The sequence below is a fragment of the Xylocopa sonorina genome, chromosome 1 (genome assembly GCF_050948175.1).
Source record: "Xylocopa sonorina isolate GNS202 chromosome 1, iyXylSono1_principal, whole genome shotgun sequence".
Lineage (NCBI taxonomy): Eukaryota > Metazoa > Arthropoda > Insecta > Hymenoptera > Apidae > Xylocopa > Xylocopa sonorina.
The window spans coordinates 11465282-11492845 of NC_135193.1; the positions used below are offsets into that span (position 1 = coordinate 11465282).

At 34.9% G+C, this 27564-nt stretch overlaps 5 protein-coding genes across 12 annotated transcripts; 3 read left to right on the forward strand and 2 right to left on the reverse strand.

Annotated features, from left to right (window-relative positions):
• Positions 1 to 543: 543 nt before the first annotated feature.
• Pex1 (peroxisomal biogenesis factor 1) lies at positions 544 to 6769 on the reverse strand. Of its 2 annotated transcripts, none has more exons than XM_076906128.1 (15): positions 6677 to 6769; positions 6083 to 6298; positions 5908 to 6022; positions 4494 to 5469; positions 4172 to 4386; positions 3943 to 4099; positions 3713 to 3875; positions 3364 to 3523; positions 2794 to 3110; positions 2655 to 2719; positions 2529 to 2588; positions 2244 to 2430; positions 2002 to 2175; positions 752 to 864; positions 544 to 692 (listed from the first exon to the last, which is right to left on the reverse strand). In XM_076906128.1, the coding sequence occupies exons 1-15, from the start codon at positions 6767 to 6769 to the stop codon at positions 620 to 622; spliced, it is 3084 nt and encodes a 1027-aa protein (XP_076762243.1). In that variant the 3' UTR covers positions 544 to 619. The 2 variants fall into 2 exon arrangements, with proteins under 2 accessions (XP_076762243.1, XP_076762251.1); XM_076906136.1 differs by lacking the exon at positions 6677 to 6769 and adding an exon at positions 6629 to 6641.
• On the forward strand, positions 6730 to 11317 carry Cycb3 (cyclin B3). Of its 2 annotated transcripts, XM_076906892.1 has the most exons (9): positions 6730 to 6868; positions 7568 to 7691; positions 8636 to 8894; positions 8987 to 9325; positions 9499 to 9948; positions 10031 to 10186; positions 10273 to 10553; positions 10859 to 10915; positions 10991 to 11317. In XM_076906892.1, the coding sequence occupies exons 3-8, from the start codon at positions 8676 to 8678 to the stop codon at positions 10908 to 10910; spliced, it is 1497 nt and encodes a 498-aa protein (XP_076763007.1). In that variant the 5' UTR covers positions 6730 to 6868; positions 7568 to 7691; positions 8636 to 8675; the 3' UTR covers positions 10911 to 10915; positions 10991 to 11317. The 2 variants fall into 2 exon arrangements, with proteins under 2 accessions (XP_076763007.1, XP_076762999.1); XM_076906884.1 differs by having other exon boundaries at positions 10859 to 11317.
• On the reverse strand, positions 9457 to 17643 carry Rubicon (run domain Beclin-1-interacting and cysteine-rich domain-containing protein rubicon). Of its 4 annotated transcripts, XR_013102608.1 has the most exons (10): positions 16950 to 17643; positions 16550 to 16701; positions 16282 to 16465; positions 14607 to 16201; positions 14334 to 14516; positions 14079 to 14261; positions 13842 to 13995; positions 13608 to 13682; positions 9617 to 9815; positions 9457 to 9553 (listed from the first exon to the last, which is right to left on the reverse strand). XR_013102608.1 is itself a non-coding variant. In XM_076906188.1 (9 exons), the coding sequence occupies exons 1-9, from the start codon at positions 17127 to 17129 to the stop codon at positions 13184 to 13186; spliced, it is 2742 nt and encodes a 913-aa protein (XP_076762303.1). In that variant the 5' UTR covers positions 17130 to 17643; the 3' UTR covers positions 12908 to 13183. The 4 variants fall into 4 exon arrangements, 3 of the variants coding, with proteins under 3 accessions (XP_076762294.1, XP_076762285.1, XP_076762303.1); XM_076906188.1 differs by lacking the exons at positions 9457 to 9553; positions 9617 to 9815 and adding an exon at positions 12908 to 13219; XM_076906179.1 differs by lacking the exons at positions 9457 to 9553; positions 9617 to 9815 and having other exon boundaries at positions 12904 to 13682; positions 14079 to 14234.
• Positions 17644 to 18006: 363 nt separating this feature from the next.
• Positions 18007 to 20364, forward strand: Tfiis (RNA polymerase II elongation factor). 3 transcript variants are annotated; one of them, XM_076907179.1, is made up of 4 exons: positions 18007 to 18235; positions 19055 to 19232; positions 19315 to 19670; positions 19745 to 20364. In XM_076907179.1, the coding sequence occupies exons 1-4, from the start codon at positions 18167 to 18169 to the stop codon at positions 20078 to 20080; spliced, it is 939 nt and encodes a 312-aa protein (XP_076763294.1). In that variant the 5' UTR covers positions 18007 to 18166; the 3' UTR covers positions 20081 to 20364. The 3 variants fall into 3 exon arrangements, with proteins under 3 accessions (XP_076763294.1, XP_076763301.1, XP_076763309.1); XM_076907186.1 differs by having other exon boundaries at positions 18012 to 18243; XM_076907194.1 differs by having other exon boundaries at positions 18012 to 18239.
• A 1494-nt stretch (positions 20365 to 21858) lies between these two features.
• Positions 21859 to 27548, forward strand: LOC143423639 (uncharacterized). The gene is made up of 19 exons (XM_076895165.1): positions 21859 to 22123; positions 22469 to 22638; positions 22713 to 22838; positions 22921 to 23038; positions 23104 to 23368; positions 23512 to 23628; positions 23726 to 23816; positions 23901 to 24037; positions 24098 to 24230; positions 24305 to 24356; positions 25087 to 25206; positions 25401 to 25570; positions 25728 to 25853; positions 25926 to 26043; positions 26117 to 26381; positions 26549 to 26665; positions 26746 to 26836; positions 26941 to 27077; positions 27145 to 27548. Exons 1-19 carry the CDS (start codon positions 22117 to 22119, stop codon positions 27320 to 27322), a joined length of 2538 nt encoding a protein of 845 aa, XP_076751280.1. The 5' UTR covers positions 21859 to 22116; the 3' UTR covers positions 27323 to 27548.
• The last annotated feature ends 16 nt before the right edge of the window (positions 27549 to 27564 follow it).

Consider the following 27564-nt stretch of genomic DNA (forward strand, 5'->3'; position numbering starts at 1 on the left):
CCACCGAAGTTCGCGGAGCTCGTTCCACTCGCGCCGTCTCTCTCGCCAACGTTCCGTCCCAGCCGCGTGTCTCGTCCTCTCTGTCTCGCGAGCACCGGCCCCGTTCCTTCCTGCTAAGTCGCGCATGAAAATACTAATTATTATACCGATTATTAATACGAAAAGTTCCGTGCCGCTGTGCCCCGTGCTGTTAAGCTCCAACGGGATGCGCAACGACGACGCCCCGCCGCCGCCGCCGCCGCCGCGAGTTTCTTGAGAGACGCAGGCATCCGGATTACGCTTATGCTCCATCTAAACGAGGAAAACTAGGCCCCCGTCCACGCGAACGACTCCGCGGATCTGCAGTCGCGTGTACGCGCGATAAAACGGGAATTTGTAGAGCAGGAAAGGGGGTGGCCGAAGGGAGGAGCGATCTTCTTCGCTCCGATACGATTTTGGAGCGCAAGGATGGTTCCTTGTCATGGAAAATTTGATTGCACCCTGGTATGAAAGAGTCGAGCGAGCGTTTCGATGGAATCTTTGATCTGTTCTGAAGAGTACCTTTATTGCGATAGGATGTTATGAAAAATATAGATCTCTATACTAAAAATAGCTACTCAAATTGTTCGTTTTAAGAAGTTCATGCCAAAGTAGCCTTTTGATTCTTTACCACATCTTCCATGAAATTATCGTTCCTCGCAAACCTAGCGTAGCTGCGTGAAACATCGGGATTAGTCAAAGTAAACGTGAAAATGTTTGAAAGTATACTTACATTCTTCTGTATTTCTCTTTCTCGATGGCGGATAGAGAGGGGTGAGTGGATTTAACGGACTCGATTAAATGAGTCTGAACAACCTTGATGTCCTCCGCCTCGATCTTCCCGTCCTGAAATCAAGGTTGAAAAGACGACGCTATTAATTGGTAGGTTAAGCGAGGAACAGGCTGTACGTCTATCTATAGGCATTATCGCTTATCAGTGAGACGCGTTTCGAGAGGAACGCGTCGCGCTCAGGAAACTCGCGCGCTAATTAGACGTACAGTTTGGATATTCGTGTTCTTCCGGTAGGTAAGTGGCGGCGCAACTTCGTTTTCTCCGTAGGAAGTTAATTAATGGCCTTGCCACCTTCGCCGTATCGCGCGCCAAACATTCAGCGTTTATAATGATTGTACAACGCTTAGCACTAAACGAAATTACATAATAATATAACAAAAGTTTAATAAAAACGAACGTTACGCGCATTAATCAATATCACATCGTAAAATAATAAAGTGAAACGTATACAAAGCATCATTTGCGTATATCATAATTGATTTGGCTACGTGAGACACCCTCTTGGCGTGGCGTCAAAGGAGATCGTCTGATGGTTCGATCGTCGAGATCCTTCGTCCAGGAAACAGGATGGCAAGCGTGGGGTCGGGATGTGGGAAGACGGGTGTCTGCCTTTCGATTTTACAGGACTGCTGCAGGCCCTAAACCGTGTATCATTATAACGCATAAGATAATAACCCCCTCGACGTTCAGCGAGGCGTAGGCCAGGATGAAGTGGAGCGAGATGGGGGATAGCTGGTGCTCTCGGCAGCGTACGCTAATAAACCTGGTCTACGTTTCCTCAGTTATATCGCACCGTACCTACCCACCTAGGCTAGCTCGACACTCTATGTACATAGGACACGAGGGCAGAGAGAAAGAGAGAGGGAGAGAGAAAGAGAGTGAGAGGGAGATGGTAGGTAGAAGGAAGAGGAGGAGTATACACCTAACGATATTATCATCATTACGCAGTATCTTACTTCGGAAGCCTCCCTACAAATGATTCTCAGCCGGAGTCGCGCTAAAATGCTTTTCATTATTGCGGGGGAAAGATACGACGGGGCGCGCAACAAAACGGGACGCGATCGTTAAGGACAGAGGAGGCGCACTTCGAGCCACGGAATACGCAGTCCGTTTTCGTTTCTTCCCGCGATGTGTTTCGGACAATAGAGAGTGAAAAAACGTGTGCAACGATGTTGGTAATGATTACTTACGGAAGCGTTTGCAACGGCGTCTTCGTAAGCCGATAACCGGGCCTGCGTTACCACAGCGTTCAAGTCTGCGCCGGTGAATCCCGATGTGAGGCTCGCTAGTTCTTTCAGATTCAATTCCGTCGTGTCTACGTTCTGGGTTTTGCATTGAGCGGACAAAATTTCCTCTCTGTCCGTCTGTCATTCGGACAACGGTTTTAATTAGCACAGAATTGCAAATTGTATCGTTTGAAAAACGTGTATACCTCATCTGGAAGTGGACAGTATAACGCTTTATCGAGACGTCCAGGTCTCAACAGTGCCGGGTCCAACAAATCTGGCCTCGAAGACGCTGCCACGACCGCGACACCTTCCCTGTCCTCGACTCCGTCCATTTGTGTTAATAATTGGTTTACTACTCTATCGGTAACTCCGGTGCTATCGTGACCTCGTCTAAAATAAATTACAATCGACGCGTTAAATAGTTTCAGAATTGATTATGAAAGAGAAAAAAAATTAGAGTTACAAAACTGAGTTCGTGATTAACTTACCTAGGTGCAAGACTGTCGAATTCATCGAAGAACAGAACACACGGTTTGGCACGAAGAGCTCTGCAAATTTCAATGTTAATTGTAAGATGATCTCCATTAATCTAATATCTAATTAAATAATCGCACCTTTCGAATACATTCCTGACAGACTCCTCGCTAACACCAATGTATTTGGACAGCAATTCGGGACCCTAGAAAAGCCATTTTTAAATCGAATCACCAATTGAGTCGAATAGAAGTACGAAAAGAAAGAAAATCCTCATACTTTGACGCTAATTAAATTAACACCGCACTCGTTAGCGATCGCTTTGGCGAGCATCGTTTTCCCCGTTCCAGGCATGCCGTACAACAGAACGCCATTCTGCAGTTTAATTGGCGCGTTCTTGAATAGCTCGGGGTATTTCAGCGGCCACTGTAATATTTCCACCAAGGATCTCTTTACTTCGGCCAGGCCACCAATGTCTGACCAAACGTGACCCGCGCCTTTGTACAGTTGCACGCCTTGCAGAGACATTGGGGTGCAATTCTGCAAAGCGCTCGCCACATCCTCTTCCGCGACCACAACAGGCAACTCAGACCTCCCTTTTTCATTGAAAATCAAAATCACTCGCATTTATTTAACAATTCTAATTAGCAAACGAGATCTAATCCTTTGATTGCGAAACTACCCTATCAGTGCGACCAAAGAAATCCACTTAATTTTTAATATCAAGTTAACAATGTAATATCAATGAAGAGGATGCGATGGAATACAAGTTTTGCTACAATTAGTTGCGATATATTTTAATTTAGTGTTTCTTGCGAGCGGGGTAGTAATTACGATAGATTTTGTTACCGTGACGCTTCCAAGCGGCAAACACAGCTTTCTCAGCCATATCCACGAGGTCCTGAACCATCCATCCCTCAGTCTTGTTTCCATAGTAATCCCAATTCACGTCTCCGGGCACGTACAACTTGTCCCCAAGCATTAATTGCAAAATATCGATTCTATCTGCCTGATTAGAGAGGACCGGTTATACAGTACATGAAAATGCTAATTGCGACGTAACTTATCCAACGCGAGGAGGATTTAACTATCGAACCGCGCGGTACTTAATTACTATGCAAGAATTAAAATACCAAAATAACGAGGAGAAATTAAAAAGCAGAATTTTTTATTAACAAAAGTGCGATTGTTCTGATACCTTTTCGAGATTAGGAATCGACACGACAGTCCTGAAAAAATGGCAACCCCTAGCCGGCCTTAACTTTTGGCCTATCCTGTTAACACTCGTGCACGTGGCAACTACCGAAACCTGATAATTCTCCTGGCACTGTGTCACTGTGTTAACCAATATATCTGTAATCCTAACAGCAGAAAATTTTGTACGAACAATCTCTTATTTTCATTAAAACGAAAATAAAAAAAAAATACCTAGCAGCATTTATGGCGTCCGGAGTATTCTCTTCGTCGTTCATCGACGCATTCGTGATGGACTCTAGATCATCCAAGAACAGCACCGATGGCTGATAATAAATGCATTCGATTAGAGAGGTCGTGATGATTTTCTGCATCATTTCAGCCTTCTTTCCTAAACAAATTGATGATAATAACTTATTTGAGGGAAATTATGAGATTATCCGAGAGGTTCCAAGTTAATTACCTTTTAGAGACCTACAGTCGAGCATGTGTGTGTGCACGAAATTAGGCGAACTCCGCAAGTGATTTATAAGCATTTCGCAAGTCGTTGTCTTGCCTGAACCAATCTCACCGGAGATTAAAATATTTTCGCGGTCGTACTCGAAAGGCAATTGCGTGTGCAGGCCTAGACTAAGATCTAACGCGAGGCGACATTCGGTTAAAATGTGATCTAAGTGTCTGGAAAGAACGATGTGTTTGTTTCAGTAAAAGAATCGTCGAAGAATGCAAACATACTAAAATTTTCTACGCTAAACAGTTAAAAAAAAAAAGAAAAGTAACGATACCTCGTAGATATCTTTTCTAAGCGTCGATGTTCCTCGTTCGATTCCTCGAACAGTCGCAAATCGCTCTCTTCTTCCACCGATCTAGCGTGGATCCTCACGTCCTTCAAATCAGCCTCGTCGAGCATGGCGAACGAACATTTCTCTGGCGAAATCTTCGTGATACAACGACTTCCATTGTCCGTAGTAATAACAGCGCAAGAATTGATCCACAATTCCTTATGAACGGAATGCATCTTAACGTAATCCTTGAAATCTTCCGCGGACACGGAGCCCCTCCACGAGAATACTTCGATGGCAGTGGGCAGACATTTCTCGAAACTATCTGCCATCCACAGGCTGACTTTCGCGCCGGTTTTTAAGCTTAAACTAATTCTCAAACTATCCGATACGTATATACTCGGATGACTGTAATTAACGTTAAAATAACTGTTGTCCAATACGGAGGACCTCTCCAGCACGTTCTCCAGTACGTACAATTTTACTGTTAATTCCATTGAAAGCTTTGGCACGGACGATTCGTCTTTTCTAAGGAAACTAGTCTTAGTTCCGTTTACGTATTGCTTCTCTTCTGGGATTTTTCGTACACGACAAACCGCAAAATCGACGGAGAACTTCGGGGCTTGATTTCTCGGTACGAACACGTGATAAGGGCAGCGCGCAATCTCATCAAATTTGTTCCCTTGGCTCGCGTTCATTACGGGCATCGGATGGACGCGATATATCATGGGTTTTTTTCTGTTTCGAAAACTTTGCAAAAGCTCGCGGTTCCTGACCGCTTGGGTCTCCCGTGCAGCGTTCTGATCGGTTGCGATTGGATTCAGCCTTTTCAAAGCTGAAATCAAATTGTCCGCAACGCCGGAGGACTTGTTCCTATCATCTTGCATGGAATTGCTTCTCGTATTCGCTACTGTATCTGCAACGTGCACTTCTGATAATTGCTCCAGTTTTCCGTACCTGACGGCTGGTTCAAGCGACTCTGTGGAAGGACAGAGTGTTTCGTTTCTCCACTTTAGTATTTCAAATTCGTAATTTAAAACTTTACTTTTTTACCCGTGGCGCCATCTCTGTGAAAAGTGCTCAAACTGTTCGCACAGCGTTATCGACAGCGAAGTGAACTACTTACCGACTGGTGGCGCCATCTATACGCAAAGTGCTGAACTAATTGAGTATTAGTTTCAACCTTCTGCGCGGAGATGGCGCCACTAGTCGGTAAGTAGTTCACTTCGCTGTTGATAACGCTGTGCGAACAGTTTGAGCACTTTTCGCAGAGATGGCGCCACGGGTAAAAAAAATAAAGTTTTAAATTGCGAATTGAACTACGAAACTCTTAGTTTTTACCTTATTTGAATTTTTAGACGATATATCAGCTCGTAAAACTTATTCTGGAGATAACGAGGATACGTTTGACACTTACCTACGATTAGTGTCACCGAAGAAAATTTGGAAACCCACGCAATGATCGGCTGTCTCTCGGCCACCACTCGAATTTGATTCAGCAGAGTCGACTGCACCTTTTCCATTTGCAATTCCTGCAAAAATTATTACACTTTGAACTGTTCAATATAACGAGTTTTGTTCTTACGACTTACCAAAATTTCTCTATCATTCGCAGTCAAAGGTAAGACATTAATTTGTGTTAGAAGTGGAACATCTTTCACGGAAGACACGAAGACTTCATCCCCTTCATCGATGTTCAAACTTCTTGCAAATGTTGTACCAATGCACAAAGTTTCGTTGAGATTTGGTCTCACGTAACAAGATACGTAATACGTCTTGCGTTTGTACATTATTTCGATTACATTTTCCTGGAATTCATAATATTTGAAAATTAGAGGGAGCATCTTTATCAACGCAGAAACAAAACAGCACAGCTAAACTAGTTATCAACATTCACAATTCTTTCTCACGAACGTCGCAACGTTTTAATTGTTCGTTCTAATAAACAGCGATAACATTTAACGTTATAACGATATCCATTAAGAAAAGAATTTTCTTCTCGACCTAGGAATTGAAGAAAATATCAACCTCGACATCTGGTGAGACAACAAAATATCATCCCGTTCGAAATCAGCTGGTTGCTTTTCAATTGGTGTATCAGATTTTCTATCTATTGCTATACATGATACGTGTCATACGCATCTCTAGTTCGTTGCACGAAGTACGTTAGTTACGAAAATACCAACCTTAGTCTCCAATTTACGTGTCCAGGTATCTGACAAGTAGACAAAACAGTTGTTCACTGTTATATACTTAACTACAAAACGTTCACTTTGCATTCCTTGGCCGCCTGTATTATTCTAGACCAATGAGACCGAATTTCGGAGTAGAACACGCGACGATGCACCTGTATGCGGAGGATATATAATAAGTAGCCGGTACGTGACAAATTCTCACAAAGTTCAAACGAAAGTCATGTTTAAAATTGTTAGGTTAACAAACACCGACTAAAGTAAATGCCGTTCACGATCTTCTGATTGCACAATCAATCGTTCAGATTCGTAGCTCGAACAAGCATGCTTGGTATTTTCCTTTTCATCGACAAACTGAACCAGGTCAAAGGTTAACCGTTTGTTGAAAATATATATCATATTCGAGTGTTATTCACGTGAGAATATTCGTTGACGATATAGAGGTGTGATGTTCAACGGACTAAGTAATGGGAATTACTCTTTACAGTATATATATTTCCACCTATGTGTACGTTGGTATTATCATAAAAAATAACGTTTGTATCTAACCGCGAATGAAATGCGTGAAATCAGTTGATGAATCGGTATTATCTTTTGCTTAAATTTCGGTGATCTATTGATTCGAACGATCTACTAATAAATCATATTTCTAATGTTAGAAATAACTCAAGATTCGAGTTTCATTGTACAGGCAAAGTAGAAGTTAATACGTGGTCGCTTAAAGTATAAAAACCGATACGTTTTTGAACGAATAGGGAAGTATTCAATTGGAAATTTTGTCTATAGGCGGCGCTCGTGCTTGTTTCCACATTTCTGGTTGGTTTACACAACGCGTAGCGGACCAATCGGAGAAAGCGCTAACAGTAACTGTGATATTTTAAACAGCGTCAACTTCAGTTGCCCTGGTGAGACGAATGGGCACTATAACGACGTATTAGTTGGACAAGAATTTCATAAATGAAACATATTATCGAACCAGAGCACATCAAACCGTAATTCGCATTCGCAGGTGAGTTAGAACTCGTTCGCTGTGAAATAATAACTTTCTGCAAATATCTCGTCTTTACTTCATGAAAATCTCTAGCTGTTTCGAGTTGTTTTCACAATAGTTACTCTTTGTGGCAGTCGTGACTAATTTAACGTTTCCATCTATTTTGTTACATGCTTCTCCTTAAAAACTATTTCCAAGGATCGCGTCTACGACTTCAAATAGCTGTAAAAGTGGTGTTCTCGTATTTTATTTAATGGAGTATCCTTAGCGTAGGTTCCCGCGTTTTTCCTATCGTGAATGTACCGGTCCGTAAGTCAAGTCGAGGAATAAAATCCGGGTGGAAAAAATACGGGCAAATTTCCCAATTTATCACAGAAAGTGGCTTCGATTTTTGAACAAATCGATCGACTGTTAAATGAAATACTACAAAATTACACTTAGATGCAAATACCCGAAGAAATGAAGTGAATTATTGAATCTGAAAATATCGCTTTTCTCGTATACGCTTAGCCACGTATGTTTTAACCTGTAGATCAACAATATAATTGTTTACACACGGACTTGTCTTCCGCTCGTTTCAGTTGAAAGGAAAACAATATTAATTTCACGTTTAATATGTTAACATACTTATGTAAAACAGAATTCTGTGAGAAAGATTATTACTTTACTCTTGCATTCTAACATGATAGTTTAATACTAACAGGAACAACCAAATTTGTCAAATTGACTGACGTTCAGAATTTTTATTAAATTGCTTTTTTGAAATATACTGGAAATACTTTTGCGTTAAGATAAAAATGTGACTTTGCGGGCCAATTTACTTTCCATCAATTGCTCTATTGTAATATATATACATAAATGTAATGATTTATATAAAGCAATGAACTAAAAATAAATTTTTCTGAACATGAATTTGTACCATTATTGAATGTATGATTAATTGATATTTCTTTGTTTTATAGAGAAAGACCACATTTCTGAATATTAAACATTTTTGTGAGCATGGCACCATCAAAAGTTTTAAATGCACAAAACAAACAAACCGCTATCAACGTAGCAGCAGGAAGAAAGAGAATAACAACAAGAAGTCAAAATTCTGCATTAAACAATGCACTTAAGCCACCTGTTGTTGGTAAAGATCCTCGTATAAAAAGAAAAGCAGAAGCATCCCCGCCAAAAGAAAAGACAACTAAAAGATCTGCGCTAGGAAATATCACTAATGTATGTAATATAGCCATTTTTATTTAGTATTTTATCACTTCTTATTCAAGGTTGTTATACTTGTTCACTAAAAAAAACATTAAAATTAACAGGCAATTGGAAAGTCATTGGCAACGCATCAGACACAAGAACCAAAGAAACCAGTGAAGAAGACAACTACTACAGAAATAAAACCTTTCACTCAGACAAGTTCTATTCGAACACTTGAAAAAGCTGTAACTAAACCAGAGGTAGTACCACAGAAACCAAAGCCAGTGCCTCGTGTGAAACCGGTAAAAAAAGATGATGAGAAAGCTGAAATACCTAGTAAAATTGTAAATGTTAGACGTAGTTTAGATTTAGAAAAATCAGATGACAGTTCTTTGTATGTAAGTGCATTAGAAGATGTGGGTGATGACTGCTTAAAAAAGTCGAGAAGAAGCAATATTCAGGTAAATAATCTTATCTATATAGAGTGATTCACTATCCGTGTGAGAAATTTTTACAGCTGATACTACACCTCAAAAATTTGTCACACGAGTAGTAAATCATCCTGTGTAACAGTAACATACCAATTGCTCTTATTCCCTTCTAAATATTTCATTAAATATGTATGTTTAAATAGTCTGAAGAAATCGAGAAAACAGAGAAGGAAATTGTGGTATGTGAACTCCAAGTACCTGCAAAAAGCGATGAAAAATCAAGTGTAGCTCAGTTAGACGCAGCTCCTAACAGAATATTACCGGAAGGAGTCCAGTGGGATTTTGATGCAGAAAATTGGTTAGATCCATTCCAAGTCTCTCACTATGCCATGGATATCTTCAATTATTTAAAAGACAGAGAACGTTTATTCCCCATCGGAGATTATATGGGGAAACAGGTGTGCCTATCGCGGTGGATGAGAGCCTTGTTAGTCGACTGGATGGTAGAGGTTCAAGAATCCTTTGAGTTGAATCATGAAACTTTGTATTTGGCTGTGAAACTAGTTGACCTATATTTAACAAAAGTAACTGTTGGAAAAGAAACATTACAATTGTTAGGCGCTGCTAGCCTTTTCATAGCAAGTAAATACGACGTTAGTATCGACAACGTTAAACAACCGATTTAGATTTATTAGAAGGTCTCATGAAACTTATGGATAATTGTTATTCTTATAGGAAAGAATACCTCCAATGGTTGAAGATTTTTTGTATATATGTGACGGTGCTTACACGCAGAGAGAATTAATTAGAATGGAAATGAGCGTTTTAAAAGTAGTCGACTTCGATCTTGGTATACCTCTTTCTTATAGATTTCTCAGACGATATGCAAGAGTGAGTTATTCTTAACTTGTTACTTTTCAATATTTTTTTTATTCTCTGTAACAACAAATCGTAATGTGTTTCCTTTCTCCAAACAGTGTGCAAAAGTGTCAATGCCTACGTTAACATTAGCTAGATATATTTTGGAGTATTCATTGATGGATTATGCGACAATAATGTTCAGTGATAGCAAAATGGCTGCAGCTGCACTTTTACTTGCATTACAAATGAAAGATTTGGGAGGATGGACCCCAACCCTAGAATATTATAGTGGTTATAAAGTTGACGACATAAGAGATATAGTAAATATTTTAAACCAAGGCTTACATCGGAAACATAAAGAAGTTCTAACCACTGTACGGAATAAGTATAGCCACAAGTAAGTACATGAATACATGTATCGTTCACCACTCTTCTCACAAAGTTATAATGCTTCAAAATGTATAAACTTATTTTTGTCATGATTTTCTAGTCAAATTATTGTTGTAGCACAAATAAGCAATATAAAATTTGAAAAGTTTTTTCCCACTAAATAAAATTACTTATTTTCTTTTTTGTTGCACATAAACGAAAATTTTGAAATTAAATCCTACATATTGACAACCGTACATATTGACTTTCGATCATCTTTTATGCATGGATGAAATGGTGTAATATCGGAACTTATACACATTTTATTTTCAGGATATTTTTTGAAGTAGCAAAGCTGCCATTAAAAGATAGTTTAGATATATAAATTAAGTAAGACAAAAAAGTTAGGTAATTAATTATAACTATAGTTGACAATAATATACAGGATTGTTTAATTATTGATAGGTAGCCTGTAATAAAATGTGTAAAAAATTAAGGTCGCCGAGCGTTAACTTATAAATGTAAATCAGGGAAAATGAAATCACACAATAAGAAAATTATTAATTATTCAAGAACTATAACAAAATTAAATGACCATAAAGCTCTACTTGAACTTTATACGTATCAAAATTATATTTTTCTCTCTTTTTTTTATTATTATTTATATATACAATATTGATAATTTCGTATTATTCTGTAATCTCAGTATTTATAAGTTATTTTTTCTTTTTTTTTTTTTTTTTTTTTGTTGAAAAATTTATTTTAACGCCACGCTTTTATACTCTAGCAATTCTGATAAAAGGAAGAATTAATATTTTCAAAACATTTTTATGCATATAGAGATTGCAGCAAATCTTTCACTTTTCTACTTTTTCTTCTTTTTTTTTTTTGTAATTATATATAATACTATACTGTACGCAAAGTCTGTAACTTAGATTCAATTGGTACGTATATACATATATTAATAAATAATACGGCATTCATATTTTAATGAGCCGTATAGAGGATGTGGCGTATTGTTATGCATTGTTGTTGCATTTTATAGACTGATGATAAATTGTATGCTCCTAAGTATAGTCATAAAATACCCACGAATGTAACGTTATTTTACTCATCACGCAGTATAAAATCAACAGTATAAAAAAAGAGATTATTTCCTTGTTTTTACAATACAATGAAATTTTAAATATAATTTTTATAAATACAAATTGCATAAAATTAATAAATTAGAATATATATATACAATTCATAAAGGAAGTAATTTCTCCTATTATATATGAAATTATATTTGCTACTTTAATTAATTACATGCGTAATGTGAGTATAACGAAAAGATGTATTCTTTCGTCAGACCTTACTGTGTCATAGTTACTATTTTTGCTATGCTTACTAATAAACATGGCAAACTCTTTTTTTTTACAAATACCACCTGTGATATAAATATATTCAGAACTTTGATAGAATCAAATAAAAATTTTGTCACATAATATTTATACAGTTTATATGCTAACAACCATAAAGTATCGAGGATTCTTCTTGAAAAGTATATATATATGTAAGAAATTGAAAGGGTAATTGTACATACTGATCACAATTATCAATGTGTACATATTTCTAAAAATTATTAAGTCAAATTTAAGGTGATTTGTTATGTAATGAAAATTTACCATACAAGTAGGAATATTATATAATTCTAAGACTCGTCGAAATATTAGGTGGTGTACATAATATCATTATAATATATTTTTTTACTGGCAGTCAATGTACACTGTTATTGTAATTTTACCTATTATTTTGTAAGATGTGTGCATGTGTATCATTGTAAACGAGATGTAATTTAATAAAATCAAATGATTTTTACTTTTTTGTACATATTTAACGTTCATATGTTCTTTCACCACTACTTAACCCTGTCAATATACATATACGATCTCAAAGAGTTAATATCGCTCTCTAATAGAAAATTGTATTGCACAAACAGCTTCAGAAAATGAAATAACATCAAATTTTTAATATTTTATTATAAACTTCGATTTTTTTATATTTACAACTTTCATAAATAAACAATGCATACTTTCAATCATGACGAGAACCAGGTACAATAAATTATGATTTATATTTTGTTCAATACAATATAGCAGTTCAATACATATAGCAGGTATCCAAGATGTTTTCAATAAGTCCGACACACCTCACGACTCTGTACTGAGCGACACGAACTTTTTTGGATATCTGATATATATATGTACACTATTAATACTTAATTTAAATATTGTTGTTTTATATTCAATGTTTATAACATGCAATAATTTGTTTTTCTACTTTTTTTGTATTGAACGTCTAGCAAATTAAGATTTATAGTTAAAGAAATAAAAGCAAAACAAATATGACTACTCATTTTTCAAATACCTCATATTTTAAACGATTTTCTCTATTACATTTAAGTAATTTATATATGTAGACAAAATACTACAAATAAATTATAATAAATTTACTTTCTTAATTCTCCGTTTTCATTGGTAACAATATACGTAATAATGAAAGGAATAATTACGTAATGTACGAAAAAAATAAATATAAAATACTTTACAATAAAATTACAATTATTTTAAATATCACATTTTTCTCAGTCTTTACTACGTCTTTGCTACGTTTGCTTCACACAAGCAAATTTAATATTTCAACTTGCGAAATCTATGAATATATTAAATTCTAAAAATAAAATATTTTAATTTGTGTATGCTGTTTAGCATATAATTAATAACATAATTCAAATCTATTCTCACCGATCAGTTTAAATTTACTATACATTAGTATCATATTAAATATACTAAATAGAAACCAAAATAAAATTTAAGAACATCTTTTTATAAACAGTAATTTATGTAAACTTGATTTAAATCATGAATTCCGTATTCATAGGCAAAGATATAACGCAAGACAATTTTATCGTATGTCAAAATTGTTCTTCTCTAGATATCTGTCTAGCATGTAAGCGAATACATCGTGGACAATCCACTTTATTAAAGTTTTGCTTACATTCATTATGGAAACATGCACCACACATGTCACACCTACTCACTTTTGAGAATTCCCATGGAAATATGACATCTTTAGAACAACACAATTCACACACAAATCCTCTAGCTTGACATAACTAAAATTAAAAAAAAAAGACATAAATGATCGTATTAAACATAAATATTTAATAAACTCCATACAAAAATTAAGTTCACTTAAAATAACTGTATATATCATTTTAATTAAACCACCAATTTTTGAATGGAGTGCATAAGCAGAATATTATATGTGTTACCTCACATCCTACAATATGTATATTACACATTTGAACTAATTCTTGTAACCTCATTGGCAAAATACCATATTTGACTTGCATCAAATCTTGAATAGAATACACATGAGGTTCACTTATTATATAATTCTGTTCCTTTTTTAGCACTTCTTGAATACTGAAAAAGATAGTGAGTTCCAAAATATAGTTGTTTTTGTAACTACTCAAAGAAGAAAGAACAAAAATATTTAGATCTTATACCTTATTGCAAATCGACATGTAAATAGAAAGTCTTTAAAAAAAAATAATTGTGTACGTAATAGTCTTGTTCGGTCTAATTGCTTTATACGCCTATATAATGATGGATTCAAGTCGTTTATTTGGAATAACGGATCTGACACCATTTGATCCAATAATCTATACGAAAAGTTTGATACAGAATATCTGAATGAAAAAACATTATGTAAATAAAGTTGTCTTATATGAAGATTTGTATATTTCTAATGAATCTTATACCTGTTGAAATCCCATTTAGATAAAATTTTTCCAGGTATCAATGCCACTTGATTAGTATGACATCCAGTACAAAAATATCTACCTAAATACTCACAATAACGAAATTTATTTGCATATTTCACGGCAACTTTCATTCCACACCCTGCGCAATTGTAATTCTGTTTAGCTATAAGAGTTCGCCGCCTGAATATAAAAAAATATCATATTTAACGAAATAGTTAGATTATGTACACGCATATAAGTACATAACATTTTCTATATTGATAAGCTTACACCGGTGGAGGATGTGGTGTAAAAATAATTTGAGGTCTTGGCGGTGCCCATTCCGTAGTTCCACGTAATGGGACTGACCGTGAATTTTCCGCGTCATCGGGACTAATTGGCCAACTTTTTGGTAATGGTAACAATGTTTGCGGAGCATCTTTCTCAGAGACCAACCATTGCAACTCACTTGCTCTTGGTAACTGTTTCTCGCTAAACCTGCTGAGAAGCGACAGAGCTACACCCTCCGCGGACATACTACTCTCAGTTAATGTTGATTCTGTTCCATGTGTAGGTGAAGATGATTGATACAAATCTGCGTCTGAGTATAAGGATGCCATGGATATAGAAATTCCAGCATTCTTAAGCTTCAATGCACTTCGTTCGTCATCTACCTCTAGGTCCTCTATGCCGTCTGTGGATATATTTTCCGACGGTGTATCAGACGAGCTAGACAGAGGACTAACACTTTGATCGGTGGTTGTTGTATCAGTTTTTCCGTCACTCAATAGCTCGCGATTCCACGTCCTTCCTTTGCGTCGCTCTTCTTGTCGCTGACGACGCCTCAATCGTATCCTCTGCTTCAAGCTATTTATCTCCTCGTCACTTTCTTCGGTTGCTTCTTCCATAAGACGCCATTGCTTGTTACACTTCACTTGCTCAATAGCAGCTATCATGGCCTCAGAAACGCTGAAATGTGCGTTTTCCCTATCTAATTCAGCATTCGTTCGAGAAAACTGTGCAGAAGCAAGGAAGCTTGTTAAACTCTGACCCTCTGCTGGACGTGGAAAATAACCTATCGCCATTGGTTGTACACTACTCCCTCCATCTTCCATGAAACTTTTCTTTGGTGTTCTTATGTCCTTTTGACCCTCGATTTCCAAACTCCATGGACCAGTGAATTCAGGTGCAGATCCTGGCAAGAAAGAGCTCTTTCTTCGTGGGTTCTGAGAAACCTTAATTTCTGCAGTGTCCATACTACACATATTTATATCTGTTTCATTTGGTCTAGATGGTGGAATACGGTATTCCTTTACTGTATTAATTGACACCTCTTCATTATTTAATACATCAGAATCTTCGCTGGACTTCTTCATAATCTGATTCTGTTTTACTTTACTTTTATTCTTCATTTTCCTCACTGGAGTTCTTGGCTTTGTAAGTAATTTATTATCTGCAGTTGTTGATGTAGACTGCTTTAAACCGCCATAGTTTACATTAATTATTTTTGACAATTCAACAGGAGATGTTTGAATGTCATTACTTGTCTGTAGACTATTATTTGCTGTATAGGATGAAGCTGCAGAAACATTTTTTGCTGGATCTTTACCCAATGTCGAGAGACTACTCCAAGTTTTCAAGGGTATATCACTAATTTGTTTGGAATCTGATGGTTTATGTTGATTATTTCCATCACATTTATCGCCATCATGTTGAGCAACTTTATCATCAGATGCTATTTTTAACGATTCTAATTGACATGTTTCGATATGCATACCTTTATCTCTTGGCACACTAAAATATGTGGTTGGAAAATTGATCGGATATGAGGAGGACCGACGATGTTTCTTTGGGCTTGTTTTTGGAGATATCCAACAAGGTAGAAACTGAGAAGAAAAATATTGAGATAGAAGATGCGACGACTGTACAAGCGACACTAAATAATATTTTATTAAAAATAACGTACCAGCGATGGATCAATTTCCGTGAGTAATATAGGTTGATTTCTTTCTACTGCTCTTAAACATAATAGCGTGGTTTCAGCTAAGTTCTCTTGGCATAGAAATGCCCATGGTTCAAAACAAGAAAGTACATGCTCTTTGTCAGACAAAAGCCATGAAAGCTTATGCGACAAAGAATGACTTTCCAAACTAATAATTAGTAAATTGTTATGTAAATTTACGTATCTAGCCATATGTGTTACCAGAAACTAGATAAATATATTTTAAGATTACCTTTTATATAACCATAACATATCTTTATGCGATTTTATTCGAGTTGGTAAATTTGAAAGATAATCTTCTGTTCCAGAAACAATCGGTGACAATGCCAAGGAGGGTTGTAGCCAATTTAATCCTTGAATAAAGATCCAACAATCTGGTTCACCCTTGTAATAAATATTATTGGCTGTTACTCGTTATTCTACTATTAACATTATATTACGTGTTACTTCATACAAATAATATGAAATACAGTGACGATAGGTAAAACTGATAAAATTATTATAGGTGTAAGAAGAGTAAATATTTAAAAGATTAATGAAAACAGAAGAATCTAAATTAAACAATCGTCAATGAAAACAAACAATTATAAGAGAATGGTGTTGTAATGTTTTAACAAAGACAATCATCTCACATTTCGATTAAATATTCTGCAGCCATGTTTGAATATCCGCTCCATTACATTGTGAAGACGATTTAAACCACCATAAACGTTCCATACATTTAAAACACCATCAACTAATAAGCCTTCTACAGTAGTTCGAAGACTTTGTAAAAGTTGCCATTGCTCTTTGATGTGGGCGTCTTCGCACATAATGATCACAAAGAAGCGTTCACTTTCTATTTTAATCCGTGACTTAACTTACTGGTTTTCGTTGCATTGTGAATAAATATTTTAGAGAAACCAACGATCGTTGTATACGTATGCAAATATTATCTGATGTCATTAAAAAAATGCTGCTCCTACTGTTATGGGAATTAATCGAGTTCTCGATTGACTTCGAAATATTTAATTATAACGTTACATTATTACAAACAATTTTTGTGTACACTTATATGCTACCTGTTAACACGAACGAAATCACGTAACTTCATTTCCTTACATCATCCTATTAACAAATCATGAATGATTTGAAGAGCATCTGATAGTATTTACACATGAATGTAACACAAGTGACATTGATATTAGGTTAGAAATTAGCCTATACGCTCGAATCCGTGAACGGTGAAACCTAATTCTATAATCGGACTGGCGAAAGTTCGTGCATGGATTTACCCCCTCTCTATCTGTACAATATCCGTGTTATTGTCTAGTACTCTCCTTACTTTAACCTTCTTTTAGGACCATACGATCCAGTGCAGGCGATCATCTTTAAATATACGTAATTAAAAGCCATAGAAATACATTGATGAGAATTACACATTCATACATTCTGTTATCTCATAAGAGATAAGCCCGATAAAACATTATTATTTACACAATAATATCGATCAATATTCACGATATTTTGTCGACACATGTTCATTAGCACGCACAATTCATATAGTAAACAGTTTACTTACTTTTCTTTTTACAAGGGATTAGTTTCCTTCGTTCATTGATTGTCGAACACTTAGTGATTAAACATTTTTAAACGTTCCCACGGTTTTTACTTTACTTTAGTCACTAAAGATGTCACTATAAAATACCGTACAACTGCAAGCTCAACATGTTACGAGTTACCTATCCAGTATCGAACTCCGCATCGCAAGTTACGGTTATAAACGTACTCAGGAGTTTGTTGTTTGCCTGCCTGGTGTGCTGTATGTGTTTATATTGGTTTTTTGTGTAAAAACTACTGAATTCTCATAATGAGTGCCGAAGAAGAAGTGCTGCGGATCCAGAAGAAATTAAACAAAATGTCGAGCGGTGACGGGACGGTGAGTAAGTGAGTAAAATATAGTTGTGTACCGCTCGGCATATTGGAAACTGTTCATCAAGAACAAAACTCTTATCCAATATAAAACACGATTATTATAATGCATTGTAAATGTACAGCGGATATATATCCATCGTTCGTTAAAATGGTTCTGTAAAATATAAATAATTATTCTTACGAATTTTATTATACAAGCCGTTCGGCGCTAACTAAAGCGTTATAATTATAATGTGTCGTGCAGCTTTGATATCGGGCATACTAATTTTAAACGTGTTCGCAAACCTTTGCTATGGTTAAACCACGTTTTCAATGTGGAATTTATTAAAGTGCACTCTGTAAAATTTTCTACCCGCGCAGCCACTGAATTCGTTGTGGATCTCTAATTTAAACGTTAATTCAACGTTTAGCGCTAAAAAATATTTCCTTCCCGTTATTTACACGATGAATAAAACTTTTCAACCCTCGATTTATACCGAAGGTGGCTAAAAATCTTGCTTGTTATCCGCATACATTGTCTCATTAAAAGAAGTGGCTGTACGAGTGTATGTGCTTTTGTATGTATGCATGTATATGTGTGTTTTGATAATAAGGATGCACAATAACAATGCATTAAATTACATAACGAATTGTAACATACCAAAATGAAATAGTTATTGCTTTTTTGACTTAATTATGATGTTCTGAAAAGAATTAACAAAGTTAAATAAATTATATAAACATCATGTACAAAGTTTATGTTAAAAAAAAAATTGATGAGTCATGTGAATTTTGTACTTATATTTTTTTTCTAATAAATTACAATGTTTTGTACTTTTTACAGGGGCAAGAGCAAGCGCTTGAATTACTTAAAATATTGCAAAAATTGCCTGTTGACTTGGAACTTTTGACCAAGACGCGTATTGGGATGACAGTGAATGCACTGAGAAAATCAAGCAGAGACGAGGAAGTTATATCATTATCCAAAACTCTGATAAAAAATTGGAAAAAATTCTTGTCTGGTAAAAGAAATAAATTTATAAATGTAAAACTTGTTAAGACGCGAATAAAAATTCTACAATCTATTGCATCCTTTTCATATAGGATCCAATAAAGAAAAGGATTCTACTTCTTCGAGCAGTTCAAAGAAAAAAGATGATAAGTCAGAAAAGAACAAAGATGACGGGGATCAAAAGAAAGATAAGGATAACACAGATGGAAATGATGTCAAAATGAAGGAAGAAAAACCTCACAAAGATATACAAAGAAAACAATCAACTTTTCCTGCTCCTACCACAACAGATGCTGTAAGGCTTAAATGTAGGGAACTGTTAGCAGCGGCATTAAGAGTGGATGGAAATACAATTGAGGGTTGTGCTACTCCAGAGGAATTGGCTGAAGAATTAGAGGAAGCAATTTATGCAGAATTTAAAAATACTGACAACAGATATAAAAACAGAGTAAGCTTTTCATTTTTATATATTTTTGCGCTGATACTATAAGTATGAAATTTCTAATCGCGTCGTCACTTTAGGTGCGAAGCAGAGTCGCTAATTTACGCGATGCAAAGAATCCGAATCTCCGAACTAATTTTATCGCTGGTGCTATAACACCTGCTAGACTTGCTGTAATGACCGCAGAAGAGATGGCAAGCGACGAAATAAAACAATTAAGAGAACAATTTAAGAAGGAGGCAATCAACGATGCACAGCTTGCCACTGTACAGGGAACGAAAACTGATTTATTGAAATGTGGTAAATGCAAGAAACGTAACTGCACCTACAATCAAGTGCAAACACGATCAGCTGATGAACCTATGACTACTTTTGTGTTATGCAACGAATGCGGAAATCGGTGGAAGTTTTGCTAAATATTTTTACTCTTCAAAAGTGTTTTCTGATTACATTGAAGAGAAAAATGTATTTCGTTCGAGACCTCCCTATTAATCACTACTTGATAGAGTTAATGAAACATCATTGGAAACGTATTGCATAAGATTTACGATTCATACACTGTACATTGGTCGCTTAATGGAGTTTTTAATCTTTTCACGTATTTAAAAATACACATTCGGTTCTTATTCTATTGTATATACTGATATTGTGATTTACTAGGCCTCAGCTTGAATTGAAATTAATAAATCGAATATGCTAATCTTTGTTTTATATATAATTGTGACATTGGTGCTGTTAAAGCCCTAACATGTGAGTAACATTAAAATGAAAATGTCTCACTTTGCATTGTACAAGTTTACATGATAACTTGTCTGTGAAAAATTCGAAATTATGGGTACAGTTCTGAAATATATGTATGTAATTATGATGTAGTATTTTTGGAACCCTTTTTGACGACGTTACAAGTGAAAATTTGAAAGACAAATGTAATATATATTATAAAATTCTAAATCTTTCGTTTTTATTTAAATTCTATGTTGCTTCTACGTTATGGTTTAATATAAATACATATAACTTGATGAATTAAGTAATAATCATGTATAGGAGAAATTTTTCTGTTAATTGGATTGTAAGTTTTACTGTCTCGTCTGATATTCCTATACTTGAATTTTTTATTATCATGCATGGAATCGATCGCGTCTCCCTCTTTTCATGACTCACATTTTTTGAAAACCTGTAGGTATCCGATGGTGCATTTGAATCCACGTACTGTGCAACATTATCGGCCTCTGTGTTTTTATCTGTGGCCCTATTTGATAAATCGTAACCGATAATGTAGGAATCCTACTTAGTTGCTTGACTTCTGTCTATGCCGAATGGGCTAAAAAATGTCGCACTTTCTTTATACAAGTACCGGACAATCCAAATATTCGTAGCTGTATCACAAATGCGCGTCTAAATTCGTAATCTCAGGTACCTGTACAATACTTAAGCATATCACGTTCAGACATTTTCTGTTTTAATTACTCACACCTGCTCAATACACAACCCTAACTACTCGAAAGCTTAATAACTCTTAATACCGGTGAACTACTGATTCGAACAGAGCGTAGAGGCACTATTCTATAAAGGATAATGCAAAGACTTTGGATTCTTCAGCCAAGAAGCAGAAGTATATAGTTTAACGATAAAACAATAGTTCTTAACTTAGACACTACGGATTCTAGGGGGTCCATGATATCCTTTCGGAGGTTCCGTTAAAACAATCAAGCACAAATGATCGTGTGCAATGAAATGAAAAAGAAAAGTTACAGACTTGCAATTCAGTGAAAGAGTTAAGGAAAAATAAACGTAATATCCGTAATGTAATGTACAAGATTAATTAATAAAATTCTTCTTACCCAGATCATTCGTCGATCAGGAACAAAGATTTTAAGATAATTAATTTTTCCTCTCTTGCGTCCAACGGAAGCATCGTTACTTGTAGGAAGTACAAAGTTGTAAAGAGGACTATTCCAGTTCTGGATCCTTAGTGCAATTGTAACTATTTGATAGCCCTACACACAGAAAGATTGTTTCTAAGAATTCAAAGGTATTTAACGACCAATCGTCTGTATTTCATTGAATCTACCAACGAACAGCCAATGTGAAAATAACCACGTTAAATAATGGAGAATATTCAATCATTTCTCAGTTATTGCAACGAACAGATGCTTTGGAAACCTGTGTATATAATTTTCTTACATACAACAGAGGTCTCCTACAATATCGTAAAAATAAGATGACGTCATAATGACTACGTGTCAAGGAATCAAACTTTTCCTGGTCAATACTTAATGATCGAAATAATATAGTAGCGTTGTGCCATTTGGCGCCAAAGATACCTGTATAACTGGATCGTTTTGTTTCGACCATAAAGAATACTATCCATACCTTTGACAAGGTAGTTTTCTTGAAACGTTTCTTACTACACATTTCAAATACAGAATCGTTATTCTAGGAATTTATAAACATGAATAGTAAGAAAAATAAGATATATGTACATCATGATTGGGATATCTAGTTTCACCTTAGACTCGATGCAGATGAATACGTTTTGCCGCGAAGTAACACAAACAAACACAGTCCAGTTTCTGGACATTCTTCGTTTGCATCGAATCTTAATTAACATTGTTAAAACTTTGAGTGCTTAAATGAAAACCGGGTAAACTGAAAAGATAAATAACATTATCACTCATGTATGCGTTACTTAAATTCAAATAACATGGTACTCAAAGTGCAAACACTACATTAAGTATACTTACGTGACATTCGTGTAATAAAATTATATTTTTACAAAATTAATTGAAATTCAGAATATTCAGAATTGCAGAGGGACAGAGGCCAACATCTCGATATATTCGATATCCCTTATTACAACAAGTTGAAGAAATATTTACAATTTGTGGGACAAGATCCTCATCAAAAAAGAGCAATCAGAAATGTTATTGTAATTATTTTGGTGATTAGCACAACAAGCATTTTTGTTCCATCGGTAAGAAAAATATATCTAATATTCAGTAGATCGGATAATATTTTTAAATAATTGGGACTTTCGACTTGATATAGTCATTCGAATTTTACGTGTCAATATGTAACAAAAATATGGGTGCAGCAATCGAGTGTATGCCACATTTAACTACATCTGCGATTAGCATCGTTAAAATATTGAACGTGTATTTTTACAGAGAAAACGTACGTGTATTCTTTTTAATGGTAATGAGTTTCCATACATAGCTAGCTGTAAAAATTTCGTAAAATTTGTGTTATGTTATAGTTTAAACGATTGTTAGATTTTGTGACAAAAGAGTGGGAACGATTAACTTTGAATAATGGTATACACATCTTAGAAGAGATTACCTTACAAGGAAGCAGATTTGCGCAATTATACAGAAGTAAGTAACAGTGTTGTTATTTTTTAGTTTGATTGTACCTACAAATTGCTTTTAATATTTTCCAGATACTATATTGATTTTTACGGCATTCTTTCTGCTGGCCCCGCTATTTTTTCCTATTCTTGACATCGTCCTGCCACTAAATGAAACTCGACCACGGCAACAAATAATTAAAGTCAATTATTTAATTTTTAACAGTGATGACTATTTTTTTTACGTTTACTTACATTTAGCTTGGACGGGAATCATTAGTGTGATAAGCGTACTTGCCATAGATTCCTTGTACACCATCGCAGTTTATCATAACAGCGGATTGTTTGCTGTATGTGGGTAAATATAATTATGTTAACAAAACTATACACAGTTAGATTATTGATATCACATATTTAGTGTTATACAACTACATATCCCTTGTACTAACAAACATTCTAGGCATCTCATACACTCTATCCCAATTCTTGTTATGAATGCAGGTATCAGGTTCAGAAAATAACAGAAAGTGAGAGAGTGTTTACTAATGAAGTTATCATGGAGAATTATATGCATGAACAATTTAAGAATTGCGTGATCACACACGACAGGGCTCTTCAGTTTGTATACTCGTCAACAAATAACACAATATAATAATTTATTAATTCCAATATGTACTATATAATTTACTAATTTATTACTTTATTATTTATCGAGGTTTTATGATATCCTGAACGAAAGCCTTCGAATTAGTTATTTGCTTCAGGTTGGATTTATCATGACGGGCATAAGCGCTATAGCTGTCCAAGTAAGAATAATCAAATGTTGAAAAGTGTGTGTATACAATTAGCAATACAAAAAATGTGAAATAATTAGTAATACTTTTCTCCAGATGACCGTAAATCTAGACACACCTGAAGAAGCACTTAGAGTAGCTGTATTTCTTATAGCCAAGCAATTCCACTTGTTCATGATTAGCCTTCCTGGACAAATACTTTTGGACCACTGTTCCAATCTATCAAATAACATGTACGTATTTAATACAGTATACATAATGCGTAAATAATTATTGATTCTTTGTTAAAACAGATACGGTTTTACATGGTATAGAATGCCAGTAAAAATTCAAAAAATGCTTCATACGATGCAAATGAGGACTCAAAAGCTGTGTGCATTGACGGCTGGTGGATTATACACTATGAATATGGAAAATTTTGGCACCGTACGTAACGTTGAAGAGGTATTAAAGATAACGCGTTGCATTTAATTATTATTAATGAGTACTTTTGTTTCAAGACCTTCAAAACGTGCATGTCGTATTTTACAGTGTTGACGTCACTGAAGGAATGATTCGATATTGTCAATCAAAAATATTTAGTTGGGTATATTGCGCTTATTTAGTCGAATTTAGAATAGAAATAGAATAAACAAGTAAAATACATAGTTGAGTAGTTTAGAAGCTTTTATCAAATGTGCAAACGAAGAATTAAACTATATATTCTTCACAGCATTATTTAAAAAAAATCGTATTGTAAATCTTATGAAAATCGTCAATTTATTACCATTCCTCTGAATTATATAGATATAGAAAAATTTTGTCACAAAAAGTCAACATGCATTAACTTTAACAGCGAAATGAAAACAACGGTAAAGTGAAGTTTCTTTTATCTCTCTGATTGAAAGTTCTGAAAGAGACAATCAAAAGAATTATCGTCACTTCACAACGCAGGAAAAACAAGCATACGAAATGTAAGTAGTAATTCTTCTTAAAATATCCTGAAACTTCCAATAACTATACTTGTTTGAAAATGTTTTCCCTGTTACCGGATATTCCAACGGATGTCGTCTTGAAACAACCGTCATTAATATTTCAGAATAATCATAGATCTTGAATTTCTGGTACAATTGGCGTACAACCAACCAGCCTCTGACATGACATTGTTGTAACTACTACATCGCTATTATAATATGACACTGTAATGTATACTGACTATGTAGAAATTGTTTCCAATTTTACTTGATAGCGAAATTGCATGTATTGATATCGAGCGGCGAAAATAACTACAATCGCTAAACTGACTTCCAAGATCTTCCCGTTCTCGGTTTTATAACAGTCAGAACAGTTTTATTACAAACATTTGTTGCCATATTCTCTACGCTAGTTAAAATGTCATTCCAGAAACCCAAGAATGCGCACAGTAAGAAAAAAATTAGTACCGTAGGACTTCTATTGATAACTTAGCCGCAGTTCTTTGAAAGTGAACATTTTATTAATTCAAAAATAAACTTGCGTGAATTAAGATCTACTAATATTCTACGATTTACAATTTGTTATTCGATTATGATATTCAATTAAGAATATAAATTGAGTTATACACGTGTAGATATTCAGTGTTTCAGGAGAACAGAGAGCAGACTTTGAATGCGTTTGATATTATCTACTATAAAACGCTTAAAACATATTTATCTATCCTTGGAATAAACCCATATCAGGATAATCAGACTAGTAATATCATAGTATTTGCAATACTTATACTGTATTCAAGCGTTTGCTATCCAGCGGTAAGAACTATCATATTATCGTAATGTAGAACAAAATGCTTACTATCAATCGAATATGCGTAATATTAATATAATAAAATGAAAAAAATCTAATTTTAAATAACAAAGCAAATAATCATATAATATTGTTACACGACTGTAACACATGGCCCGATAGACTATCAAATTCTATAATACTTTACGCGAGAAGGATTACGATGGGATTTTCGAGGATTTACCACAACTGCTTGCAGGAACTGCTAGCATAATAAAATTACTGAATGTTCATTCGAACAAAATACGCGTACGTATGCAAACTTATACAGCAAAGAAGCAATTTAAATAAGAAAAATTGTAATCGTTAAACATACTGCAGTTTCGAAAATTATTCGGATTCGTGGTACGGGGAAGAAATCTACTCAATTCAAAAGATGAATTGCACATGTTAAACAAGTTTACCGAACAGGGAAATAAACTTGCATATATGTACAGAAGTAAGTGGTATCGTGATTTTTGTTTCTGATAATTATTTAGTAAACAATGTATCAATTAAAAAGTCGTTTTCAGGAATATTAATAATATTTTTGGTACTGTTCCTATCCGTTCCTTTGCGTAATCCCTTTCTGGATATTATTTCGCCACTAAATGAAACCCGACCACGGCAGCACATATTTAAAGTTAATTACGTGATCCTGGACGAGTTTGAATATTTTTACGGCGTGTATGTACATTTGTCTTGCGTTGCGATTGCTGTGGTTTTAATGATCGTAGTCGTTGATTCATTATACATTACTATTATTCATCATGCTTGCGGTCTGTTTGCAGTATGTGGGTAAATATAAGACACAATAAAAATTACTTCGTTTCTTCTTGTTATATTGCATGATACTTTAACCGTGCAAATTGTGCAGTTTACTGTATGATTACTTTTATGTTTTACAGTATTTATCTCGTTCATTGATATTTATTAAATTGTATTTTAATTGTAAACGCATTTAGATATCAAATTTTGGAAGCTGCAGAAAATAATATTTCGATGAAAGACGAATCAAACATTGATAGTAAAGGATACGAAAAGTTCAAACGATCCGTAGTTTTACATCATGAAGCTCTCCAGTCTGTACTTAGTGTTTAAAAATAATTTTAAGTCAAGTTGAATTTTAATTAATTTTAATTCATTCAATATTCGTTTCAAGATTTTACGAGATCCTTGACAGTTGCTGTCGGAACTTATATTTGATTCAGATGGGATTAAATATGCTGGTTATCAGCGTAACTGCAGTTGAAGTGAGAGAACTTCAATTATACATTCTCATGTTTGCTTTTCGCAATAATTTATGGAATTAACGATTATTGGAAAAGAAGAACAAAGCAATGCTTTTATTTTCCAGCTAGTTATGTTCTTGGGGCGACCCGGAGAAGCCATCAGGACTGCCGTGTTTCTTACAGCTCAACAAATCCATTTGTACGTCGTTAGTCTACCTGGGCAAATACTGTTGGATGAAAGTTCAAGATTGGCCGATACAATGTAAGTTGTATATACGTATAAATTTATGAAAACAAAAAGTGATCTAACTTTATGGATCTCGTTATAGATTCGCCTCCAAATGGTATGAAAGTCCCGTGAAGATTCAAAAAATGCTTTATATGATGCAAATCAGGTCCAACAAACCGTGTATATTGACGGCAGCGGGATTATATCAGATGAAAATCGAGAGTTTTGGAATAGTACGTACTAATGGAAAATTTATAACGTTGTATTGTATGTCATGATGCGATTGTTACCTGTTAACACATTTTTTTTATTTCAAGACTGTTAAAACATGTATGTCATATTTCACAATGTTCTTATCACTAAGGGAATAACTCTTTGGCGCTGCTTGAGTGTTTGCTATTTTTGTTGAGGTCTTGGCATTCTAAATATTACATAATTGTCCTTAAAAATGAAGAAAGAATATAGTGAAATTTTGTATGTATAGAATATAATTAATTACACATATAATATGTAGTTATTT